General features: G+C 41.7%; 1 protein-coding gene across 2 annotated transcripts; it reads right to left on the bottom strand.

The window, feature by feature from the left end:
• Window positions 1-5,080: 5,080 nt before the first annotated feature.
• Window positions 5,081-24,921, bottom strand: LOC141106355 (glutathione S-transferase P 2-like). 2 transcript variants are annotated; one of them, XM_073597071.1, is made up of 7 exons: window positions 24,798-24,921; window positions 22,517-22,552; window positions 15,456-15,568; window positions 13,158-13,245; window positions 8,941-9,044; window positions 6,517-6,624; window positions 5,081-5,776 (listed from the first exon to the last, which is right to left on the bottom strand). In XM_073597071.1, coding segments are annotated over exons 1-7 (636 nt in total). In that variant the 5' UTR covers window positions 24,799-24,921; the 3' UTR covers window positions 5,081-5,590. The 2 variants fall into 2 exon arrangements, with proteins under 2 accessions (XP_073453172.1, XP_073453171.1); XM_073597070.1 differs by lacking the exon at window positions 24,798-24,921 and adding an exon at window positions 24,652-24,673.
• Between the last annotated feature and the right edge of the window lie 690 nt (window positions 24,922-25,611).

Below are 25,611 nucleotides of genomic sequence, written 5' to 3'. Positions count from 1 at the left end.
AAATGGCATTCGGTCAGAGTGTACTTTTAGTACAAAAACATTGGTAAGTAGCGCTGTTGCTTTTTGAGAATAGTTCAAATACACATGTCCTCTGGGAAAAAGGAACTTGTAAACGATGACACAGTGTGATTTAAAAGAAAATGAACAAAAAACCTTTTGTATGGACTAAAAACAGTCTGTGATCCAGGACAAGCTTTTCGGGGAAGCGTGAAGCAGGCTCCAGACATGAAAGAAGTAAACAAAAGAGAAGCGCCTCCAGATCGGGATCAGTTAAAAGACTTTAATATACAAAACGAATATGTCCACTTACATAGATGAAAGGCAAGTAAAGCACAGATTTTCCTCAAGTAGTGATGTCCCAGCGTGAGTAGCCTGTAAATCAGATCTGTCCATGGGAGAGAGAAAAGATAGTCCCGTCCAACAGGATATGTAAGCTCTGTCCCAGGGATGAAAACGAGGCTTGGCTCGGATGAGCTGTGGAACGCAGGCCTCTGGCGCGGTGACGTCACTAGCAGTGCAACAACGTTTCGGCGCATGCGCACTGTGCATTACAGGCGCGTGCCTTCCTCAAGCATAGAGGACGAAGGCTCATAGGAGCCTTATATGTGCTCACGATTGGAGCCATCTAGTGGAGGTTGTGTACAACAGCACAACCTGAATAGGGGAACTCCAGCAATAGATAAATTAATAAATGTAGCAAATGCAGAGGGACTCTGGGGATAAAAACAAATAAAAGATCTGATGAAAAAAAAAAAAAATATATATATATTGTATGCAGATGACCGTATATACATTGTCTTTTAAAACTATAAATGGTATAATCAGATAGATATAATTATAAAAACAATGGATGAAGAACATAACAGAATAAATGAAAAAACTTTTTTTGGGTGGAGTCATGACTTAGTCATCAAAAGATATGCTTGGGGGGATATTGTTTAAAAACTGAACAATGAACATTAAAATGTTTTAATGTTCATTGTTCAGTTTTTAAACAATATCCCCCAAGCATATCTTTTGATGACTAAGTCATGGGGTTCTTTTATACTGACTCCACCCAAAAAAATGTTTCTTCATTTATTCTGTTATGTTCTTCATCCATTGTTTTTATAATTATATCTATCTGGTTATACCATTTATAGTTTTAAAAGACAATGTATATACGGTCATCTGCATACAATGGTCCCACAGATGACAATATATATTTTTTTTTTCATCAGATCTTTTATTTGTTTTTTATCCCCAGAGTCCCTCTGCATTTGCTACATTTATTAATTTATCTATTGCTGGAGTTCCTCTATTCAGGTTGTGTTGTTGTACACAACCTCCACTAGATGGCTCCAATCGTGAGCACATATAAGGCTCCTATGAGCCTTCGTCCTCTATGCTTGAGGAAGGCGCGCGCCTGTAATACACAGTGCGCATGCGCTGCAACGTCGTCGCACTGCTAGTGACGTCACCGCGCCAGAGGCCTGCGTTCCACAGCTCATCCGAGCCAAGCCTCGTTTTCATCCCTGGGACAGAGCTTACATATCCTGCTGGACGGGACTGTCTTTCCTCTCTCCCATGGACAGATCTGATTTACAGGCTACTCACGCTGGGACATCACTACTTGAGGAAAATCTGTGCTCTACTTGCCTTTCATCTATGTAAGTGGACATATTCGTTTTGTATATTAAAGTCTTTTAACAGATCCTGATCCGGAGGCGCTTCTCTTTTGTTTATTTATTTATTTATTTTTGTACTTTTAGTACCACTGTCCTTAAATAAATGCCGCCCTCCACCCCTTGAGTGATGCTTACTTGGTTATATACTTACTTTACCTTCCCCCACCACCATTCCTGCAATATTCCATGTGTGGCCCTGCCGGGCACTACACAGCCTTTCTGTCAAAAAACATCTGTGCCAGGTCCTATTCTCATTAATTAAAGGACAACTTTAGTAAAGATACACTTGCCCTTTAAGCTTTCTAACAAGAATGGACTGAACATGCAAAAGAAGAAATAAGATCTTCAGATTTGCACATTGTTATGTTACAGGTCATTACTAAAGCTATTAGTGTCCACAGAACGGGGAATTAGGACAGGGGAGTTAAGAAATAACAGCCTGCAATTTCCTTTTTTTTTCACAATTGGGTTTAAGCAATTTTTGTACAGGCTTACCTTGACTGCAGTACTCACACATGATCATACATTTGTCTGCTTCCATTTCTGATTTGAAGCTACAAACATAGACATGTCTTATATGCTATTCCACAGACTCCCATATAGAGCTACAATGAGAGGTCACGATGAGGGTCTACTAGAATGCCTTTAGGGTCTATGAGTTGTTGTTTTTTTCATGTAGGGTCTATGGATTTTTAAGTTTACTCCGGTTTAGTAGAGTTATTTATACAAGTGCAGAATGAAAATTTTCGTATATTGGTTATGTTACTAATTTAGTTTCAGAATGCGTTAAATTTCATTTCGTTTGCTTAATAATTTTCCAACAAAATCAACATTTTTTGAACGATTCGAAGTCGGATAGGTCAAAAAATGATCGACTGATTCGAATTCTGTGTGAAGAATAGCTGGTTGTTAAGCTGCAGGCCAGGAAGCTAGCTGCCGCTTTCTTAACAACCAGTGAGTCATCAGCTGTCAGCTGGCTTCCCACTGACAGCTGAAATGTAAACTAAACAATGCTGCCAATAAAAAAAAAAAAAAAACTGGCATGGGTCCCCCTCCAAAATCCACTCCAGACCCTTATCCGAGCATGCAGCTCAGCAGGTCAGGAAAGGGGGTGAGCGAGAGAGCACCCCCCCTCCTTAACCATACCAGGCCACGTGCCCTCAACATGAGGGAGTAGTTGCTTTGGGGCGGGGGGGGGGGCCCGCCCTTTACCTATATAAGAAATGTCAGACGGAGGAGCAGGCAGTCTGTGGGAAGTAAATATATAAAAAGCTGTGCATAAAAAATGATCAATCAAATAAATTGTGAAATAGTCCTTGTGATTAAATGTCCGACACAAAAATAAGGTGAACACAAATTGAATGGTGAAAAATCCCTGAAAATGTTGTTTTCAATGATCAATAGCTGATGGTAAAAGTTCAGATATCACACTTCCTGTTAGATGGAATGCTTACCAGATAGCAAGCCAAATAAGACAGGTGGCTATGAACCCAACCTGGGCCTTTGGGGAACCTATCCGGATACGTCCTGGATAAATTTCACTCACAGATCGGATCGGATCCACGAAGGTTGTACCCAAAAATTTTTTTTAGGATAACATAGCGTAGTACTGACATAAATAGGTATTGTTTAAAAACAAAAGATTTTATGTAAAAATAAATGTGACACTCCACCAGTGATAAATCATATAATTCATATAATATCCAGTGCCATAGGCACAAAAAATTTTTTTGAAGTGAGTGACATCAACCATGCAAAATAGTGAAAAATCTCATGTGTGAAGAGCTAGTGCAGAAATCCATCCAAAAAAGCCGCTTACCAGAGATGAAACCAAAGAGGCATGTGATTGACCACCAGATGACAGATGGAAAAAAAGGGGAAGGGAACTGAGGCCGCTTACCAGATTTATTATAAAATTGAGCATATAACTAGTCAGCAGAAAAGATGAAAGGAATACCAAGGTGCAGCAAACCGCATGAAAGTCCTGCTTACCAGACAGCAGGCTCTATATGGCAGATTGATTTATTCACAGAACCGGCTTCCTGGCATAGGGCTGCGGGAATCCATTAGGCCATCCATAACTCCGGCTCCGCAGTGCACATATATGAAAAATGATGGCAATAGTGTAATACGTAAAATGATGGCAATAGTGTAATAAGTGTAAAAGTCTGTGGGAAGCGTTCGACGAGGCCGGAGGTTTTTTGTTTTTTCTTCCAGATTCGGCGGTGCAGCAAGTGGTGTGAGGTGGATCTACATCGGAGGGACATTGTTTTTTATTTTTTAATAAAAGAATTGTCGAAAACTGGTTTACTGTCTTTATTCTACTATACTATTATACTCATTCACATGGGGGGGCTGGGATCTTGGGGCCCCCTTGTTAAAGGGGGCTTCCAGATTCCGATAAGCCGCCTGTCCACAGACCCCCACAACCACCGGCCAAGATCGAACTTGGGGCCCCCTTGTTAAAGGGGGCTTCCAGATTCCGATAAGCCGCCTGTCCGCAGACCCCCACAACCACCGGCCAAGGTTCTGGGGATGAGGACCTTGTCCCCATCAACATATGGGGACAAGGTGCTTTGGGGGGGACCCCAAAGCACCCTTCCCACAATGAGGGCAAGCGGCCTGGTATGGTTCAGAAGGGTGGGGTCTGCTCGCTCGCCCCCCCCCCCCCTTCCTGGCCTGCCAGATTTCTTGCTCGGATAAGGGTCTGGTATGGATTTTAGGGGGAACCCCACGCCAATTTTATTTTAAAATTTGACGTGGAGTTTCCCTTAAAATCTATGCCAGACCCAAAGGGCCTGGTATGGGTTGGGGTTTGGGGGGGGGCACACACCTTTTTTTTTGGCATGGAGTTCCCCTTAAAATCTATACCAGACCCAAAGGGCCTGGTATGGACAAAGCATCTACCCCCCATGTTGAGGGCATGTGGCCTGGTATGGTTCAGGAGGTGGGGGGTGCTCGCTCACCCTTCTCCCCTTTTCTGACCTGCCGGGCTGCATGCCCGGATAAGGGTCTGGTCTGGATTTTCTTCAGAATTTTTCTGAATTTTGTATTGCCGGCATTATTTTGTTTACATTTCAGCTGTCAGTGGGGAAGCCAGCTGACAGCTGATGACTCACCAGTTGTTAGGACATGGCAGCCGGCCTCCCGACCCACTGCTTAACAATCAGTTATTCTTCACACAGAATTTGACCATTTTTCGTACTGTAAATAGTGTACAGAACCAGTTTTGCCATTGTTCTTGAGATAGTTCTTTTATCGTTTAACTGTGATAGTGGCCAAGCTATTGACATTTAAACTATCACATATTCTTAACAAGCGGTTATTCACCTGAAAATCACCTGTCGAAAAACAGCTGCTACCAGTATGTGCTGTTGTGCACAAAAAAGAAAATAACTGTCACTCATAATATCATTTCATGTAGTTGTTTAATATTTCAATACCATACATACAGTATATTGTATAAATGCAATGTATATTTCCACTAAAAATGAAATACAATATTTTAGACCAACTGAGAGGCTGCCTACCATCATTTTCGCATTCACAATTTTTCACAGGACAATCACAATTCTTCAGTTCAGGAAGGGACAGCATTTATTAAGAGTTGGTGTGATTTCTCCAAAAGTATGGTATAGATTATTGTATGTTGGTATTGATGCAGTTTAGGCAGATAAAAAGCAGGGCCTAAGCCTGCATTCACACCCGAGCAGAGCATATTGCTGGTGATTTCCTGGCTCTTGTACTTTTCTGAACATCTAGCATAGGGCAACTGAGTATAGACATGTTAACAAAGATAGTTAGAAACAATAGGATTCTGCATGTTGAGTGTAGTCAGGCATAGGGAAACAAGATGAGAAACATTCCACTGTGAATGGGGTCTAGAACTAGAAAGCATGTTAAGGGTTTTGTGAACTTCCTATTCACTTGTGCTTAGGGGTGATGGGGCGTCTCTTGCGTCCATCAGATTTCAAGTACTCGCTAAGTTTTGGCCTCTTGAGAATTCGCTCCAGGTAGGCTGATAGTAGTGGAAAAGAAGAAAGGCATGTTGGAGAAACATCTAGATTGCACTGCAGAGTATCCACTAAGTGATAGTCAGCGTATGTAATCTGTAGAAACAAAAATGAAATTTGGATGAAAAGTAGGCCAGGGTCCCAGAAGACCGATTTATTTACACACTATAGTTAAAGCCCAAATGAATGCTGTTATTTATTACTGTGGTGTTCTTTTTACATTTTGTTTTCAGCTAAGACCCCTTTCACACTGAGCCGCGACCGCGTTAGCACTAAAGCACTGCTCGTTTTAGCAGCGCTTTAGGATGCTAGCGGGCCGCTTTTAACCCCAAAGAAGGGGTTAAAAATGTTGTGCCGCTTCCGAAGCGCATTGGAAGCGCTGCCCATTCATTTCAATGGGAATGGCGCTGTATACAGCGCTCCCAAATCGCCCCAAAGATGCTGCTTGCAGGACTTTTCCTAACTTCCCACAAGCGTACCGCCCCAGTGTGAAAAGACACACTGAAATGAATAGGAGGCACTAAAACACCTAAAAACTGCCTCAGTGTGAAAGGGGTCTAAGTGTTGGTGGCACCACTGAGAATCAACATCTATTTGCTATAGAAGATAGTCTTTCAGCCTTACAGCCAAACAGTAGAACTTAGTAGGAGTCCAAATATATATATCTAATCTTTATAGATGTTTGGGTCCTTGGAAGCTTTGTGGTGTCAAATAGACCCAACCCTCTGATAAAGTCTGGGAGGTTCAAGATACAGACCAGGCTAGCCAATAGTTCTTCACTTCCAGAGAAATCTGTAGATCCACCACTATGTCTAAGAACAGGTAATTATACTTACCCCATTTCCTACCAGAAACTTGGTGCCATTCGCATTTTTTGACAGAATCTTTTCAAAATAACCCAACTGATTAGACAATTCCTCCAGGTACTTATCCTTGTTTTCCTCCTGCAAGAAGATGTCAGAATGATTACCAAGGCCTTTTAACTATAATGATTAATTTGTCCACATATAGGGAGCTCATACACATAACTGCACTACATGCATCTTAAAACATATCTCCAACCAAACAGTTTTTCAGACAGTTCAGAAAATGAGGTATATGCTCAATCAGTTTCTGCTTTATGTAGCCACTTTGAGGAGGCTTCCTCTCCTTTAATGTTCTGGTGACATATTATTGCCATGACAGGTAGTGAGGGGAAAATCTGCAATAGAAACACTTCAACAATAAAAACGCTTAGTGAAAGACAAGAACCCTGACAACCTTTTGTTGTTGTTTGTGTCCTCACTGTAGATTTTTCTTCATCTTCTATCTTTTGTAATAGTCTTCTATCTTTTGTAATAGTCACCAGGACATAAAGTGAAAAGAAATCTACTCAACAAGACCCCAGGCAGCATTAAAAACCTTACATAGGTTCTAACTTTCTTCCAATGTGTCCACAACTGGAAAAAAATATGGCTGAGTTACAATTACCATCCACATTCCCCTAGGAATAGGGTCCCTGATCTAATGCTTTCAATTAAATAATTCCTGGTGCATGCAGATGACACTTACTGCATCCAGGTACAACATTGTCACCCTTTCCTGCACACTTTTGAGTTGTTCTATATGTCCATTGGCGAGTTCTAATGATTACAGCATAATTCATAAGTTCATGCAAAAAGTCCACAGGATGTAAGAGGAGAATAGGAAGAAAAAAAGGTACAAAGTACAAAGGTAAAACTATGTTTTTTAGGAAATAAAATAATAATCAAATCCTGTTTTATTTACAGTACTTTACAAAGGGACCAGTTTATTAAATAAACAGATGCTGCTATTCGATCTCTGTTATACTCTGCTGGTTTATTCAGTACTGCAGCCTGCATTTTATAGCCTGTTCATAGAATATAGAATACAGACTACAGTATCCTACTGACTATTCACTGCCTAAGCCAGGGTTCTCCAAACATTTCAGTACAAGGGGCACATCATATATTTTACAAATATTCATAGGCTAAAAAAAATAAAAATACCCACCAGTCCCCCTACATTTGAGTCCGCATCAACGTCCCCCCTGTTATCAGGGTCTCCATTAGAGCCCCCTCCTTATATCGGAAGTGGAGACCATAGGCAGCCTCTTCTGACCTTAATTCTCAGTTAGTGCACATTGAGGATATGCCACTGACCCTATTTGCAAGCCAGATCAAATCTTGCAGTTGGCTGAATGTGGTCTGTGGGCCATAGGTTGTAGACCACTGGCTTAAAGCAGCAGAGACAACCTTTTGGTTGGAGGAGACATGGCACTGACAGGTCATAGGACCTGCTTTTTTTCCTTATATGTTTTTATTGTACTCTGACAGCTTCTGAGTTTAGTTCTAACTGCTAAATTATATGAAAATAACTATGTGGATGTGTGGCCTCTTTGATCCTTCTGCTAGCAAGTCAGTCATGCTGTACTGAGGCACACATAATTTTTGCTAGAAATTCTATAAAACAGAGTGCTACCCATTAAACATGCTCACCTAAAATATGCAGTAGAGAGTTTATAATGAAAAATTTTTAAGCACGATTCATCACTGCCTGTCTCCATCTCCCGGAAGACCATTGCCCAGCCACTGTCACATCCCCAGCATGCACATTGGTTGCTGGACAGCAAAGCCCCCTCCTCTATTACTGGCCATCAATGGCACTTACCTTGGACTGTGTTGCTGACAGCAGGTCAGTTCTGCCTATCATCTCTTCTCTGATTGGCCGCTGCTCCCTAGGTTCTCTATTTAAAAATCACAAGCCCGGGCTCTGGGCTTGTGATAGGACGTACTACAATGAAAGCTGCACTCTGTTACTCTGACACTCGATTCTAAACCCTACGTAGCTTGTCCCTGGGTTACCCTATTGTCTGCTGCCTACCCTGACCTCAGTTTATCTCCAATTATGCTACTGTCTGCCACATGCCCTGCTACTGGCTGCCACATGCCCTGCTACTGGCTACACATTGCATGCCTACTGCTACTGGCTACACACCTGCTGCAACATCAGTCCGTGCCAAATTCCTGAGGACCATAGGTACCCCTCAGTATGTTGTGCCTCTTGGCTTGAGACCATAAAACTGTGTATTAAGCCCTGGGGCAACCAAGTACTACTTGGCCTGCTTGGCTTAAGGGAACAGAGTTTGCTACAATATTTAGCAATATTCTCTGACCTCTGGTTCTGGAGCAGATATTACAAACACAACTCATATCTCAGTCATCTTTTTCATTTCATTGCATTTAGTGGGACATACGTACATTCTCTAAAAACAAAAACTTATAGTATTTCATTCTGAGATCCTCCACTCCATCATTCACCATTTCAGCAATTGTTTTCTCCTGCTCATTGCTGCCAGCGACCCCTGCAAGAAGTAAAACCTCCATTTAAATTGTTTGTTACACAAAATTCATTTTTGCATGTCAGCTCAAATTAGTGGGGAAAGTATGTAAGGAGGGGCTTCGCTGTGGACACAGATGTAAAGAGGGACACCGCTGGGGACACAGATGTAAGGAGGGACTCCGCTGATGGGGACACAGATGTAAGGAGGGACTCCGCTGAAGGGGACACAGATGTAAGGAGGGACTCCGCTGAAGGGGACACAGATGTAAGGAGGGACTCCGCTGAAGGGGACACAGATGTAAGGAGGGATTTCGCTGGGGACACAGATGTATGGAGGGGCTCGGCTGGAGACACAGATGTAAGGAGGGGCTCTGCTGGGGACACAGATGTAAGGAGGGGCTCCACTGGGGATACAGATGTAAGGAGGGGCTCCGCTGGGGACACAGATGTAAGGAGGGACTCTGCTGGGGACACAGATGTAAGTAGGGACTCCGCTGGGGACACAGATGTAAGGAGGGACTCCGCTGGGGACACAGATGTATGGAGGGGCTCCGCTGGGGACACAGATGTAAGGAGGGGCTCCGCTGACGAGGACACAGATGTAAGGAGGGGCTCCGCTGACGGGGACACAGATGTAAGGAGGGACTTCACTGACGGGGACACAGATGTAAGGTGGGACTCCTCTGACGGGGACACAGATGTAAGGAGGGACTCCGCTGACGGGGACACTGATGTAAGAAGGGACCATGTTGGGGACACCTGATGTAAGGAGGGACTCTGCTGGGGGCACCTGATGTAAGGAGGGACTCTGCTGGGGGTACCTGATGTAAGGAGGGACTCTGCTGGGGGAACCTGATGTAAGGAGGGACTCTGCTGGGGGAACCTGATGTAAGGAGGGACTCTGCTGGGGGCACCTGATGTAAGGAGGGACTCCGCTGGGGGCACCTGGTGTAAGGACGGACTCCGCTGGGGACACCTGATGGCATCTGGTGGCAGGTGACGTGGCAAGTGACACGCTCAGGGCTCCCACTGATTCTGCATTATGGTGAGTTGAATGATTTCATTTTATATTACAATGTAATAATAGAAATAATGTGCTTCAATCATCCGGACATCATAACAACCATGGTGCCAGGATGATTGAAGTGCTATCATCAGATGTTTGGAGTATCTTTATCTGCTGATTGTTAAACTTTTCTAGAATACACATATCTCTATTGTTGTGTAGGATCTGGGCCTCCTGTCCCTCCCTCTCTCCCTCCCTCTATCCGTCGTTCATTTCAGATGCTAACCACTCCACCTTAGAGCCACGCCCACTATTTCTCTGAAACATGCCCATTTTCACCAAGTGGGAGGGGTCAAAAAGGAAGGGCGGGATCCGGCGCTCCCATCCTAAAACTTCACCAGCCGCCACTGGTATATATATATATATATATATATATATATATATATATATATTATAGAGAGAGAGAGAGAGAGAGAGAGAGAGAGATACTACAGGGTGTGTGTATATATATATATATATATATATATATATATATATATATATATATATATACATACAGTATATACTAAACTGCCTGCACGCCACTAACTAACCTGCCTTTAGCTAACTTCTCTCATTCATAAATACTATATACGGCAGCCGTGTAAGCAGTCTTATATAGTGTGGGGTGTGGCCCCCTGAGCCATGATTGGCTAGAGGCACCCTGCCTTTAGCCAATTAATTTAGACAATTAACTAACAACTAACTGGGAAAAGGCAAATGTAATATATTATTTTTCCTCTTCGGTTTTTATAAATGAAAAAGACAGGTTTAATAGTCTTACCAGTAATATTAATGATGCTTCACCATGACTGAAAACCAGGTACAAATGAGACTGTAGAATATCATGTGAACAAATCACCAGGTCCTGATGGCTTTATACCCATGAGTCCTTATGGAACTTAACTTAGTTAAAGCCAAGACGCTATTTCAAACTTTTAAACTCTTGGCACCGATGGCACGCAAATATGGGGCGCCAAGGGGCCCTATATTTGCATACCACATTGCGAAAACAGCTGTGCCAAGATTGGTTTTTTGTTTGTTTTTTTTTTATTTTGTTTTTTGGTTGAACTAGATGCACTTGTGTCTATTTTTCAACCTGAATAACTATGAAACTATGTAAAAATAAGGTCTGTTGGAGTTGATGAAATGTACACGGGTTGAAAACTGGTTACATGAAGGGGTCCAGTGGCTAGTGATTAGAGTTGGGCAAACGGTTCGGGCAGAGCGAAAGTTTGGCCTGAACATCACCTGTTCACCCGTTCAGGGAACACCCGAATTTGAAGTGCACAGTGGGGTGGAGCTTTGGAGCTGGGCTGTGGGGGTCTGCGGGCTTATCGGAATCTGGAAGCCTCTATTAACAAGGGGGCCCCAGATCCCGGCCCCCTCATGTGAATGAATGTGGGGTACTACCCATTTACCAAAAAGGTGTCAAAAAGTAATGAAAACAGAGAGAGTTTTACCTTATACTCATTCACATGGGGGGGCTGGGATCAGGGGGCCCCCTGCCCGCAGACAATAAGCCCCCTGCCCGCAGACGCCCCCCCCAACCACAGCCCAGGGTTGTGGGGATTAGACTCTTGTCCCCATCAACATAGGGACAAGGTGCTTTGGGGTGGGGGGGCAGAGACATTTTTCCATTGCTGGAAGTGGTATTGTATTGCCGGAAATGTAAATGTCATTTTTGCTGTAGCATGTTCTATACATGCTACATTCGTGCCACTTTACAGGCAGACTAAGGGGACCCCCAGGCAATATACTTAAAGGATTTTTTCATTTTTATTGTTGCACTTTAAGCATCATTAAAATCACTGCTCCTGTAAATACTATCTTTTTTAAAAAAATGTTTGCATTTATACATGTCCCCCAGGGCAGTACCTGGACCCCCATACCTTTTTTATGGCCAATTACTTGTATTTAAGCCTTCAAAATAGGGACTTTTGATTTTTCAAGTTCGGATCCCATAGACTTTAATAGGGTTTGTTGTTTTCTCTGTTTGGGAGTTATGGTGCGAACTGAACGAGGGGGGGTGTGTTCGGGCCCATCTCTACTAGTGATAAATATTTTTTTTTATTTCTCTGAATGGTCTAAAGTTGTGAATGGTGTGCCCCAGGGTTAGTATAGCAGTACAGTGAGCCATTGCTGGGAGCCGGGTGGAAAAAAATGACTCCTGTGCCCAGACATAAGAGTTATGTAGTCAGTGGCTCACAAGGCAAAAAATTCTGGATATGAAATATATGAAGATGGCTGTATTAACAATGCAAGGACAAAAGGAAGCGTGAACCTCGCTTAGCTGAAAGAAGGTAAGTCTGCTGCATAGCATATTTGCACAATATGGCACCCACTCAACCTCTTCAATGTATTTCCAAAAGTAATTATCAATATTTTTAAATCTGCAGTTTTTGTTAAAATAATACCTGCCATGAGGGTCTGTGTTCAAGCACTTCCTGTAATAGGTGACATCACTCTGACTACAAGTGGTTGATTCAACACACATTACAAAGGCATTGTCACTTTCAGGAAAACAGCCTTGATAAATGCCATGCTGCTATTGCTTAAAGCGGACCTTCATTAATTTTTTCAACTTTCCATCTAATAAATCTTCTGCCCTTGTTGATTTACCTTTGGATAGTGAAACATTTTTTTTCTGCCAGTAAATACCTTATACACCCCACTTCCTGTTTCTTGTCTGGTCATTATCCTAGCATTCATATAAACAGCCTGCAAAAATGCTAAGATGGCTGCAAAAATGCTACAGGAGACCAGCAGAGATGATTAGCATTGAGATGTAACAAAGAATGAATTAAAAAAACGTCAGTGTTTATAATGCGCAGTGCTTTAACTAACAAGCTAAATATCATTCCTTTAGGTTAGGGTTTACATCTGTTTTAATTGTTAATCCAAAAATCAACTCATAGATTACTTAATTATTGCAATAGAATTTATTTACGGGTGTATTGTATTGTTTGTTGCTTTGTACCTCAACATTTTCAAAAATAAAAAATTGAAAGAGAACTTCTTTACAAGCATAAGATTTTTTTTTTTTTTTTGAGAAAAAGGGCAAATCACAATGTTAACATTTTGGCTTACCATATTTTCTCCCCAAATATCGCAGAATGGTGTTGCTTTGATAAAGCTCAAAGCCTCCATCTTGTAAACGAGGCAGTTGCCCAAAGACCTATAAATAATTACAGTTCAAATATCTAATACATAACATATGCAACAATTTTAACAATCATAACAGGCATCTGCATTTCGTTCATGTTAATTGGAGTGTGCTTACTCCAAGATGTCTTTCTTCTTTAAGAACCTGCAGATCTGTTTGCTACTGGGTACTTATTGGAAAACCTGTTGCATTAATACAGCATATTAATGCTGGTTGCGCCTACACATATGCAAGCCATCTACCACTCCCCCATTCCCAAATAAAAAACACTAACTAAAAGTTAAAAAGTACCAAAGAATTAAAATTAAAAATCAATAGTGAGTATATACTGTAGTTAACCATCATTAATGCAGAAAGTGTAGATTTTAAGTGATACCCTTTATTGCTAGCTTAAGTTATTGAATGACATTTGGGGCTTTATGCAATTAGATATCAGAGACTTTTATAAAGACTTAAAGGGGTTGTAAAGGTTCACGCTTTTTCACCTTAAAGTGGAGTTCCACCCACTTTTACAACTCTTCAGCATCCCTCACTAAACTGTGCACTGTAAACTAATTGGATATTTTAATTTTTTTTTCTCAGCACCTACTTTATATCTGCTGTATTCATTTTTCACTTCCTCCTCCCTGGCCGCGGCCCATTGCATCATTTCCTGTTTGCAATGCCTCCTGGGAAGAGGCAGCAACTTCCTCTGACACTGCCGTTGCTATGGAAACCTGACCTGAAACCTATTACACTGCTTGTGCTACACTGAGCATGTGCGAGATCTGCAAGGATGAGATCCAGGAAGAAATACAGTCTGGCTTCAGATGCCCAGACTTAAGATGGCCACGGCCTGCTCTAAGTTTATAAAATAACAAACTCCTGCTATAAACTAACAAAACAGACCTTAGTTTACAGACTAACTTTACTAGAATACATTAAGCTTGTGTATTATAGGGGTATTTTTATTTAAAAAGTATAATTTCGGCCGGAACAACACTTTAATGCCTCCTATGCATTAAGGTGAAAAAACATCCAACAATGCCAGCCCCCCCAGCACCCCCGTTTTACTTACCTGACCCCTCGAAAGTCCTGCGCTCGCACCCGACATCCTCTTCGTCACTCAGCCTGGCCATTGATTGGCTAGAATGGATGGATTGAAAGTAGCGCAGCCATTGGCTCGCGCTGCTGTCAATCACATCCAATGACGTGGCGCGCCGGGGGGCGGGGCTGAGTGATACAGTCGGCGGCTATAGCCGCCGGCTGTATCACGGGAGCGCGCCTGCAAGAACTAAACACCATGCGAGAGAGCTCGCATGAAGGTGTTTAGTTCTTGAGGGGAGGAGCTGAGACAGCCGCCGAGGGACCCCAGAAGACCAGGTTCGGGGCCACTCTGTGCAAAACGAGCTGCACAGTGGAGGCAAGTATAACATGTTTGTTATTTAAAAAAAAAAAAAAATTGCCTTTACAACCCCTTTAAGAAGTGATCTAAGTCAACACCAAACTCTAAACTTTCTGCAAGAAAAAAGGAAGAAATTCTTACCTCGAACCTAGCTTACAGCTTCTTCCTATAGGACCTGGTGATGGCACTGTCCCTCAATGCTGCCTCTTGGGAAAGTTAAGAACTCAAGTTTCTTTGAGAATGTACTTCAGCATTGTGCTATAGGACTGTACAGGAGAAGGCAGCTCTGGCATACAGTGATGTAGAAGGTAGTGTCCAACGTACTGTAAGTATTTGTTTTTTGGGTGTTTTAGCTTATAGCTATTTTATTTTGTTTTATTTTTTTGAGGGATAGGAGGCTCAGTAATAAGTGAACCTTGCATTTTCATGCTAGGTTGGCATTAAAGACATTTCCTTTATTAATGGTTGACCATTAAGCACCTATAGAAACTCGTAAAACCCATAGAAACCTTGCCTTCAGTGAGTAAGTTAAAATCCTCATTTGCATACACAAGCATTCTTCCCCCTGCACATGGCAGTCCCAAAATCTTATGAACTTTCAAGGAAGAAGGAGGCTGACACCCTTTTCCTGTCTCATTGGAGAGACAAATGTCTTCTGCTTTATACACAGGATGCCAACAGGCATGCTGGCAGAACATGCATCGGTAATAAATAACATGGATGCACCCTTTATTCATAATTTTTGTAAAATATTTAGTGCAGTTTTAGAAAATGACCCAGTTTTTAGTTTAAATCGCCCCTATCATTTTCCAACAAACTGAACAGCATTGTGTCTCACCGCATTTTTCTTCAGATCTATTTTGCCTGAGACCCAATCCTCCTTTTGCACCTCATCCTCTGTCCAGGAAATTCCCTGGTCAGCAAGTAGGAGCCGTGTGGCCTCTACTCTCCCTGTAAATATATATATATGTCTCATATCAGAAAAAAATATCAGGTAGGAAACCAAAAGAGCTTTTACATGTGTTATAAAAAACAGAAATAATGATTAATAATAATGAATTAAACAGGAATTCCCTTTTCAAAAATGGCATATTATTAAATATTGCTATATCGCTAGCAAAAACTTTCTTTTCAAACTTTTGGAAAGAGAAGGGGACAGTTAGAAACCCTGTCATTTGAATTTCCATTATTCAATATTTGTCGCCAAGACAGGAAATTAAAGAATATCTCTTCTACTGTACACAAAGCAAAAAAAGAAAACAGAAATATAGAAGAGTGACATCAGAAAAGGACTAAAGCCTCGTACACACGATCGGATTGTTGGCCAACAAAACCGTGGACTTTTGTCCAAAGGGCGTTGGCCCAAACTTGTCTTGCATACAAACGGCAAGGAATTGTCAGCCAACAATTACGAACGTAGTGACGTACTATGTTGTTTTTCAGCTCTTTAGCACCACCCTTTGGGCTCCTTCTGCTAATTTAGTGATAGTAGAAGTTTGGTGAGTGTTGATTCGCGGTTTTCATTTTGCGCTTTTCATTCCGCGCTTTTCATTTCGTGCTTTTCAGTTCGTTTCTGAACAGCCGTTCGTCAACCAGACATGTTGCGGAATCGGAGGAGATAACGTGTTATTTATTATTGGCCTTGGAGTTATTGCTTTGACATTATTTTTTTGGTTGAATAATGAATTGATTTGGTATATTTTCTATATTTTTGGATGCATAGAATGCACTTTTTGGTTAAGTTCTATTGGCAGATATCATGTCTAATAGAGCTGCACGATTCTGGCTAAAATGAGAATCACGATTTTTTTGCTTAGAAGATAGATCACGATTCTCGCGGCGTAACATCATCTTTCACATTAAAACAAAAAAATTGGGCTAACTTTACTGTTTTGTTTTTTTTTTTAATTCATTGAAGTGTATTTTTTCCCAAAAAATTGCGTTTGAAAGACCGCTGGGCAAATACAGTGTGACATAAAATATTACAGCAATTGACATTTTATTCCCTAGGGTCTCTGCTAAAATATATATAATGTTTGGGGGTTCCAAGTAATTTTCTAGCAAAAAATATTGATTTTAACTTAACAAACAAGTGTCAGAAAAAGATTTAGATTTGAAGTGGTTACATTTCCAGCATTTATACGTTGTTAACCACTTCAATACAGGGCACTTGTTCACCTTCCCGCCCAGACCAATTTTCAGCTTTCAGCGCTGTCGCAGTTTGAATGACAATTGCGCGGTCATACTGTACATCACTGTACCCAAACTAAATTTTTATCATTTTGTTCTCACAAATAGAGCTTTCTTTTGGTGGTATTTGATCACCTCTGCGGTTTTTATTTTTTGCTAAACAAATAAAAAAAGACCGAAAATTTTGAAAAAAATAAAAGTTTTGCTTTTGTTTCTGTTATAAAATTTTGTAAATAAGTAAGTTTTCTCTTTCACTGATGGGCACTGATAAGGCGGCACTGACAGGCACTGATAAGGCGGCACCGATGAGGTGGCACCAATGAGCGGGCACTGATATGCGGCACTGGTAGGCGGCACTGATGGGTGGCACTGATATGCAGCACTGATGGGCATTGATAGGCGGCACTGATGGGCACTCATGGGTGGCACTGGTGGGCACTGATGGGCACTGATAGGCGACACTGATGGGCACTGAAAGGCTGCAAAGGTGGGTTCTCATGGGTGGCACTGATAGGTGGCACTGATGGGCACTGATAGGCGGCATTGCTGGGCACTGATGGGCACTGATAGGCGGCACTGATGGGCATTGATGGGCATTGATATGTGGCACTAATACGCAGCACTGATATGAGGCACTGATAGGCATCCCTGGTGGCACTGGCAGTGGTAGGCATTGTGAGTGGGCACTGATTGGCAGCTGCCTGGGCATTGATTGGCAGCTGCCTGGGCACAAATGAGTATTTCCTTGGGGGTCTAGGGGGGGCATACCTGGTGGTCCAGTGTGGATTGCCATCCTGGTGGTCCTGGGCGGCATGATGGTGGTCCTGGGCGGGATCCGAGGGGGGCACAGACCCCCCCTGTCAGGAGAGCAGCCGATCAGCTCTCCTCGCGTCTGTGAGACGCGAGTGAGGAAAAGCCGATCTCCGGCTCTTCCTATTTACATCGTGATCAGCCGTGATTGGACACGGCTGATCATGTGGTAAAGAGTCTCCGTCAGAGACTCTTTACCTAGATCGGAGTTGCGGTGTGTCAGAGTGACACACCGCAACAACAATCGCCGCGATGCGTGCCCCCCGAGGCGTGCAGCGACTTAATATCCTGAGGACGTCATATGACGTCCGGTCAGGATATTGAAACCACTTTGCAACCGTCATTCTGCTCTATGGCAGGCGGCAAGTGGTTAAAAACTTGGCAGACTGCCTGGATTTTTTCCTTTACACACAGAAGTTTTCCTTTGATCTAAGAAGCAAGAGTTAGTTACAATGTAGTTAGTTTACAAAAATTGGCAGACTGCCCGGATGTTTTCTTTTGACAGCTGAGTGAGCAGATAAGTCTCTCCACTTGTTATATGAAAGAATCTGCAAACTCTGCAAATCATCAGAGGGGTTGAATCGAGATCACGATTTTTTAACGATTAATTGTGCAGCTCTAATGTCCAATTTTCTTTTTTTTTCTTTTTTTAATGCACAGTAAAAAATAATTGTGTAGAATAATACTTGGCTATGTGTTTTACTTCAAATGACAGTTTGGGAGTAGGCAGTTACATTTAAAAAAATACAATGTAAAATTGACAAGGGACACCAACATAGTTGTATCTTTGATCTTAAAAACTACGGGATAATGGTGTTGTGGTAACTTGCCCAAATAAAAAAAAAAAAAGCATAATAATATTATTCTTGATATCACTAGAAAATAAAAGCCTTTTTAAATACGTTTGCCATAACTTCATCAGTATCACCAGCAAAGCAGCTTCATTATTATCCCATTAAAGAAGAGAATGTGCGCTGCATTTTGAGATTTCATAATTTGCCGTGCCACGAATGTTAATTCTCCATTACGAACGCTAGTTTACAAGACTGACCGCTTCTGGCTCGTCCTTGCTTCCGAGCATGCATGTTTGTACTTTGGACTTTTGTCCGACGGACTTGTGTACACACGCTCGAGAAAATCCGACAACAGACATTTGTCCGTGGAAAATTTTAAAACCTGCTTTAAAATTTGTGGAAACAAAAACAATTGTCCGATGGAGCATACACATGGTCGGATTTTCTGCCAACAGCCTGTCATCACTTATTTCCCGATGGAAAATTCGATCGTGTGTACGAGGCTTAAGGCTGACCATACATTATACAATTTTCTTGTACGATTTTCCTTGATTTACCAAAACCATATAATATGAGGTCAAACCTAAACACTTTCAATTTGTATGCAATCAGGCAGGCCCTTGCACTACATAGTTGAAGGTAAATCAAAAGAAAATGGAATAAGAAAATTGTATAGTGTATGGCCAGCCTAAGGCTGGATATAGATTTTGAATAGGTGGATGGGGTAACCCATTACTTTTTTTTTATAAAAGAAAAATAAAAAAAATCAATACATCTATGGCCAGCTTAAGTGGTCTATCGTAAGCTTTTGTTTTATTAATTTTTAGCTGGGGTGGGATGTTTTTATTTCCTTTTACAATAATAGTTTTTTGTCTTGATTACTGTTTTAGTCTGAGTATAGATATAGGTTTATTCCAAGCATTTTTTAACCACATCAGCCCCGGAAGGTTTTACCCCCTTAATGACCAGGTCATTTTTTGCGATACGGCACTGGGTTACTTTAACGGACAATTGCGTGGTCGCGTGACATTGTACCCAAATGAAATTGCCTTTTTTTTTCCCTCAAATAGAGCTTTCTTTTGGTGGTATTTAATCACCTCTGCTGTTTTATTTTTTTGCGCTATATACAAAAAAATAGCGACAATTTTGAACAAAAAAAAAAATTTTTTACTTTCTGCTATAAAACGCACGCAATTAAAAATGTAAAAAATCGAATTTCTTTATCAGTTTAGACCAATAATTATTCTGCTACATATTTTTGATAAAAAAACCCCAATAAGCGTATATTGATTGTATTGCGCAAAAGTTATAGTGTCTAGAAACTATGGGATATTTTTATGGCATTTTTATTTATTTATTTATTTTACTAGTAATGATAGCGATCAGTGATTTTTAGTGGGACTGCGACATTGCGGCAGGCAAATGGGACACCTAACTGACACTTTTGACACTTTTTTGAGAACCAGTGACATTATTACAGTGATCAGTGCTAAAAATATGCACTGTTACTGTGCTAACGACAGTGGCAGGAAGGGGTTAACACCAGGGGCGATTAAAGGGTTAAGTGTGTCCCTAGGAGGTGCTTGCTAACTGTGTGGGGGATGTGGGGGATGGACTGACTGGGTGAACACACAGACCTGTAATCCTGCTTAGCAGGAACAGAAGATCTCTGTGTCCTCCCCTGTCAGCACGGCGATCTGCCTTGTTTACATAGGCAGATGATCGTTTTCCTTCTCTGGGGAACGATTGCAGGTGGCCAGCGGACATCGGGTCCCCCTCTGTCCAATAGGCACGTGCACAGTATCTATTGCACAAAATTACATGTATATGCGGTGGGCGGTCTTTAAGTGGTTACATTTACTTACTCTTGATTAACTTACTACATCTACTTTTCTGCTTCAGGCATCCACTATTCTGGTAAAATAATACTTTCTAAGGTTAGTTTTGAACTTTCCTCGTTCACACATTTAAAGGTTTCAATCATGCCCCCCTTTCTGTCTTTCCTTGAAGCTGTATATATTATTATCTTCTGCTGTATCTTGTCTTTTCACTTCTTGTAAGTAAGGTCTCCAGGTTTGTAAATAGGGTCTAACTAAAGCCTAAACTAGTGGAATTGGTTCCACCTTCTTTCTGCTGTTGATCCCACTAGTGTTGCACCCCAGAATTCTATTTGCTTGCAATTGATTCCGCGTACACGCGAGCTGACTTTTCGACCGGACTGGTCCGACAGACTATCCGACGGACTTTCGGCGGACTTCCAACGGACTTTCCCAACGAACGGACTTGCCTACACACGATCACACCACAGTCCAACGGATTCGTACGTGATGACGTACGACCGGACTAAAATAAGGAAGTTGATAGCCAGTAGCCAATAGCTGCCCTAGTGTCGGTTTTCGTCCGTCGGACTAGCATACAGACGAACTGTCTTTTCGATAGGAAATGGGTCTGGCAGGGTTCCGACGTAAAGATTTGAAACATGTTCCAAATCTAAAGTCCGTCAGATTTTCGACCGAAAAAGTCCGCTGCAGGTCCGATGAAGCCCACACACGGTCGAATTGTCCGCCGGACTCGGTCCGTCGGACCAGTCCGGTCGAAAAGTCCGCTCGTGTGTAGGCGGCATTAGAGATTATACAAGGCAAAAAAGGCTGGTGGCTAAACAGAGGCAAGAGAGCCAAGAAAGGTGACTCTGTATTTCTTAGGATGAGGGTTGTTCTCCATGGACAAACATAGGTTTGCTTTAAGAAAAAATGTGACAGCTAATAATACTTACTGTATGAGCCAGTCTGAAACAAACAGCATCCGGCATTTCTTCCTGCGATACTTGGCCAAGTTTACAGAAACAGGGTAGCTGTAAGTCCAGCATTATAAAAGGACATTCATTCTGCCACTGGCCACCAATTTGGCATAATCTACTGTTTAGATGGCTGTTATTGAGGGGCTGCCCTTTGGCCATCAACATATAATGGGGTATAAATAGATAGCAATATAGGCAATTGGGGATATAAATAGGTAGCAATATAGGCAAGTTGGAAATGCAACCTCTAGATTTGCATGCAAGGTGAAAAGCTTAAAGTATATGTATAGTCAAAACTTTCTGTCTCCAGAACATTTACCCCCAATAAAAAATTCTGCTAAACCTCTGGCAACAACTCAAAATGTTTGGATTTCCCTCCATTTACTTATTTCCGTGACAATATACGTTTTTTCTTCTATTGGTTGAACTAGATGGACTTGTGTCTTTTTTCAGCATGACGAACTATGTAACTATGTAATGGCAATTAGTACAAATATAGGAGCAAATCTTCCCAATGAAGACACATGTTGGCAGCCCAGAAACACTGCGAGCTCCTGCCAAGCCAGCCAAGGGTACCTCCCCTCTTTTTCTTCTGATAGGGTACGCACACACTTGTTTTGGGAGAAACTCCATCCTATTGTTACTCACATTCTTCTGACCTGAGGCCCACCTCCATGGCAGCATTTGTGTTCTCCTGGCCTGAGGTCCATCTTCATAAATGAAGGAATGTCCACACAAGTAGCCTTTTAACATTTTTTACTGTGAAACAAAAAGTCCACAACTCCATACAGTAGCTTCTTTAACTCCATACTTCAGACCAGCAGTACAGTATATATCAGTGCACTAAACTTGAACTCAGCAAATGCTGCCGTCTCTTCCACCTCTCCGCTGTGAGTCCTCCTTTTTTTTGGGCCCCCATCCCAACTCTCTTGACAGCTTAGCTCCGAAGGGCTCTTTCCTTTCCAGGCTACAGACTTACACTATGTATGTTAGGGGTAAGGTGTTCCCATACTTATTTTGGCTAGGACTCCACCCACAACAGCTTATAACCTTACTAACGCTAAGTACACTAGGTACTAGGTAGGTAGGCGTACACGCAGACAGCAAAAAAAAAAAAAAATATCTCTGGGTCTAAACTTTCCCAACTATATCCAAAACAAAACAAAAAAGGTTTGCCTAGAGACATACTTTGGCTTGTCACCTCCAAAAGGACGCCACATTAAGCAAAATCTTCACTTTCACAGTAGTACTGGTCATGGTCATTTAGTTATGGAATGTGAGTGTAACCTGTATAAATAATCAACTTACCTCTTACAGGGAAATAAGTTAAAACTAATTCAGGCACTGCAAGAGAAAATAATATAGTTATGTAATTTACACAGAAAGGGTTTTAAAAGTAATGCTAGCCAAATATATTGAGATATCTACCATGATATTTATCCAAATTAAACTGCAGCAAATTAGAGAAACTCTAGAAAAACGCAAAATTTATTTTACTTTTTTACTAATAATAAAAAAATACTATGTTGTTCGATAAGTAAGGTGATTGTAGCTATATCATAGCAACTGCAACAAGCTGAAATGACAGTTGAATACTGCCTTTTAGGTTTTTTCACACAGGGGCGTTAGCGGTAGGTGGTTTTAGCAGCGCTTTACCGCTGTTATAGTGATGCTTTCTGGCCGCTAGCGGGGAACATGTAACCCCCCCTAGCGGCCCGAGAAAACGGTTAAAAGCGCCTGAAAAGCGCAGCTGCCCGAAGCGATTTGCAGGCGCTTTGGCAGCGCTGCCCATTTATTTCAATGGCAGGGGCGGTTTAGGAGTGGTATATACACCACTCCCGTTCCGCCCCAAAGATGCTGCTTGCACGACTTTTTTTTTCCTGTCCTGCAAGTGCACCGCTTCAGTGTAAAAGCACTCAGGCTTTCACACTGGGACTGCAGAAGAGGCAGTTTACAGGTGCTATTTAGGCCCTATTTTTAGTGCAAAAACACCTGTAAAACACCTCAGTGTGAAAGTAGCCTAATTCCGCGTACACACGATCGGAATTTCAGCCTGCAAAAGACTGATGAGAGTCTTTCATTGGAAAATGCGACCGTGTGTATGCTTCATCGGTTTTTTGCTGGCTGAATTCCAGCCAGCAAAAGATTGAGAGCATGTAAAGTTTCTATCCGAAAATGCGATCGTCTGTGGCAATTCCGACACGCAAATTTCCTACGCATGCTCGGAAACAATTCGACGCATGCTCGGAAGCATTAAACTTCATTTTCTCGGCTCGTCGTAGTGTTGTACGTCACCGCATTCTTGACGGTCGTAATTTCAGCGAACTTTTGCGTGACCGTGTGTAAGCAAAGCAAGCTTGAGCGGAATCCCGTCGGAAAAGACGCCATATCTTTTTCCAATGAGAATTCCGATCGTGTGTACGCAGCATGAGGCTTAAGTTTAATTCATTATTTTGTTTTTAAATTAGCACAAGGTATGGTACAAATTTTTTCATGCAGACAGCGATATATCACTATTACATATAATGTGTGACAACAAACCATACAAAAAAAAAGTGACCATATATTTAAAAAAAAAAGGGTTGAAAAAACAAAAAAAAAAGTGTCCATTGCTTCTTCTATATCATAAATATAATTTAAAAAAAATCTAATAACAGTTCATATAAGATCTTCAATTAAATAAAGTGTTCCGTGCATTCAAAAAATCTTCAAAAGTCCTCCTGCAACATGAAGAAAAAAGCTAAAAATCCCATCTCCAAGCAAGCAGATAACATGCTCCACTTTCAGTGTTAGAACCCACCACCAAAATCTGCTAAACCATTCACCACCACTAAGGCCTGGTTCACAACGATGCATTTTTTAGTGCGTCTTCAGTTTTGCAGAATCACACTACAGTACATTTAACATGGTTTCCTATGGATATAGTTCACATCTGTGCATTTTATGGAAAGGGCTAGGGACTTTTTTCTGGTTTTTGGTTCCATAGACTTCAATGGATCAAAAGCGTCCTTGCAATATGCAAACTACAACCTGCATAGGTGTGAATCAGGCTTTAATGGCTGATCATAAACTCAGGGGCACCGAGAATATTTCCACCAAACCATCTCAAATGATCATCCAACAACAGTAAACTCCATGCTCCAAACAAAGGGGTGTTATACAGGAAAAAGGGAACTCCTAGCGTAAAACCATTAAAACTTTTTACTCAATAAAACAACCCAATCCACTTACACAATATGAACTTGCTACATTGCAAATATGTTTTACCAGCCCGATTCGACTGTTAACCCCCCCCCCCTCCTCCTGCCCTTGTTGGTCCCTTGTTTATGTCATATATTTGCAGAGTATACAGAGTCTGTGTTTAAGTCTCTCCAGTTCTGTACTTCATGTTTGTGCCTATTTTATCATTGTGAAAACTCAATAAATATAAAAAAAATGCTTACACAACATCAAAAACTCCTACTTTAGAGCTTGAAAAAAAAAAAAACAAGCAAAATGGATTGAGTTCTAGGATCTCCTAGCTCACAAAACAGAAGCAAAAGTAAAAAAAGGTGGGTATTCTATTATGCCCCTTGACATATTTACTTACTGTTGTTAGTCTTGATTGATCAGTATGCTGGTTTAAAAGCTTGACTGACTGTGACAGGTTGTTATTGAAAACTGTATGCTGAGTCATTATGACTTTAATTAACAAAGGTAGAGAGGGGAGGGACACTGTAATTATAGAACACTGGTTGAAATAGGAGAAGGTAGATTCTGTATATGTGTACATACGATATAGGTACTAGTTTGATTTGTTTACAGCAAGGAACAAAACAAGCAACCCAGAGAGGATCCGCTTCAGTTAATAAGTTAACTGCTAATATAATCCGGGGACTTCCATTCTTTAGTGTTCCTGGACAAGGGTTTAGAAGGTTTAGGTACAAGGGATGCCAAACAATGTGCAAGGTATCGCCATCTGTCGCACAGCCTCAGATTACTGTAGCGCCCTCCCCAGCCTCCAAGGGCCTAGTGGTGACCCCCAGAGGTCGGAAGGGCCGACATTCCTCCCCAGGGTGCAGGTTCCTTGGCATGGTGGGTGTTGTGCAAGGTGAAAAGATGGGCGTCAGGCACTTTTAAAAATAAAGAAAAGAGATTTTATTTCTCTTAACAGGAACGGTGGGAGAGAGGGGTAGGGCACAGGACACCCTTAGGCAAATGCTATAGCTTGGCAGACTCCTTAGACAAAATTAGAATAGGCAGACAGCTATACAGAAAGAGGGCCTTTAAGCTGAATTCAGCAATCTGTATTTCGTTGCAACTGCTGTCTCCTATAGCAACAAGCTCCACTCACAGCTACCCGCTGGATTCCTCAAGCTTAACTCACAGCTACCTGCTGGATTCCTCAAGCTTAACTCACAGCT

The sequence above is a fragment of the Aquarana catesbeiana genome, linkage group LG08 (genome assembly GCF_042186555.1).
Source record: "Aquarana catesbeiana isolate 2022-GZ linkage group LG08, ASM4218655v1, whole genome shotgun sequence".
NCBI lineage: Eukaryota > Metazoa > Chordata > Amphibia > Anura > Ranidae > Aquarana > Aquarana catesbeiana.
Note: the sequence above shows the minus strand (reverse complement) of the source record. Positions and strands in the feature narration are given on the sequence as shown.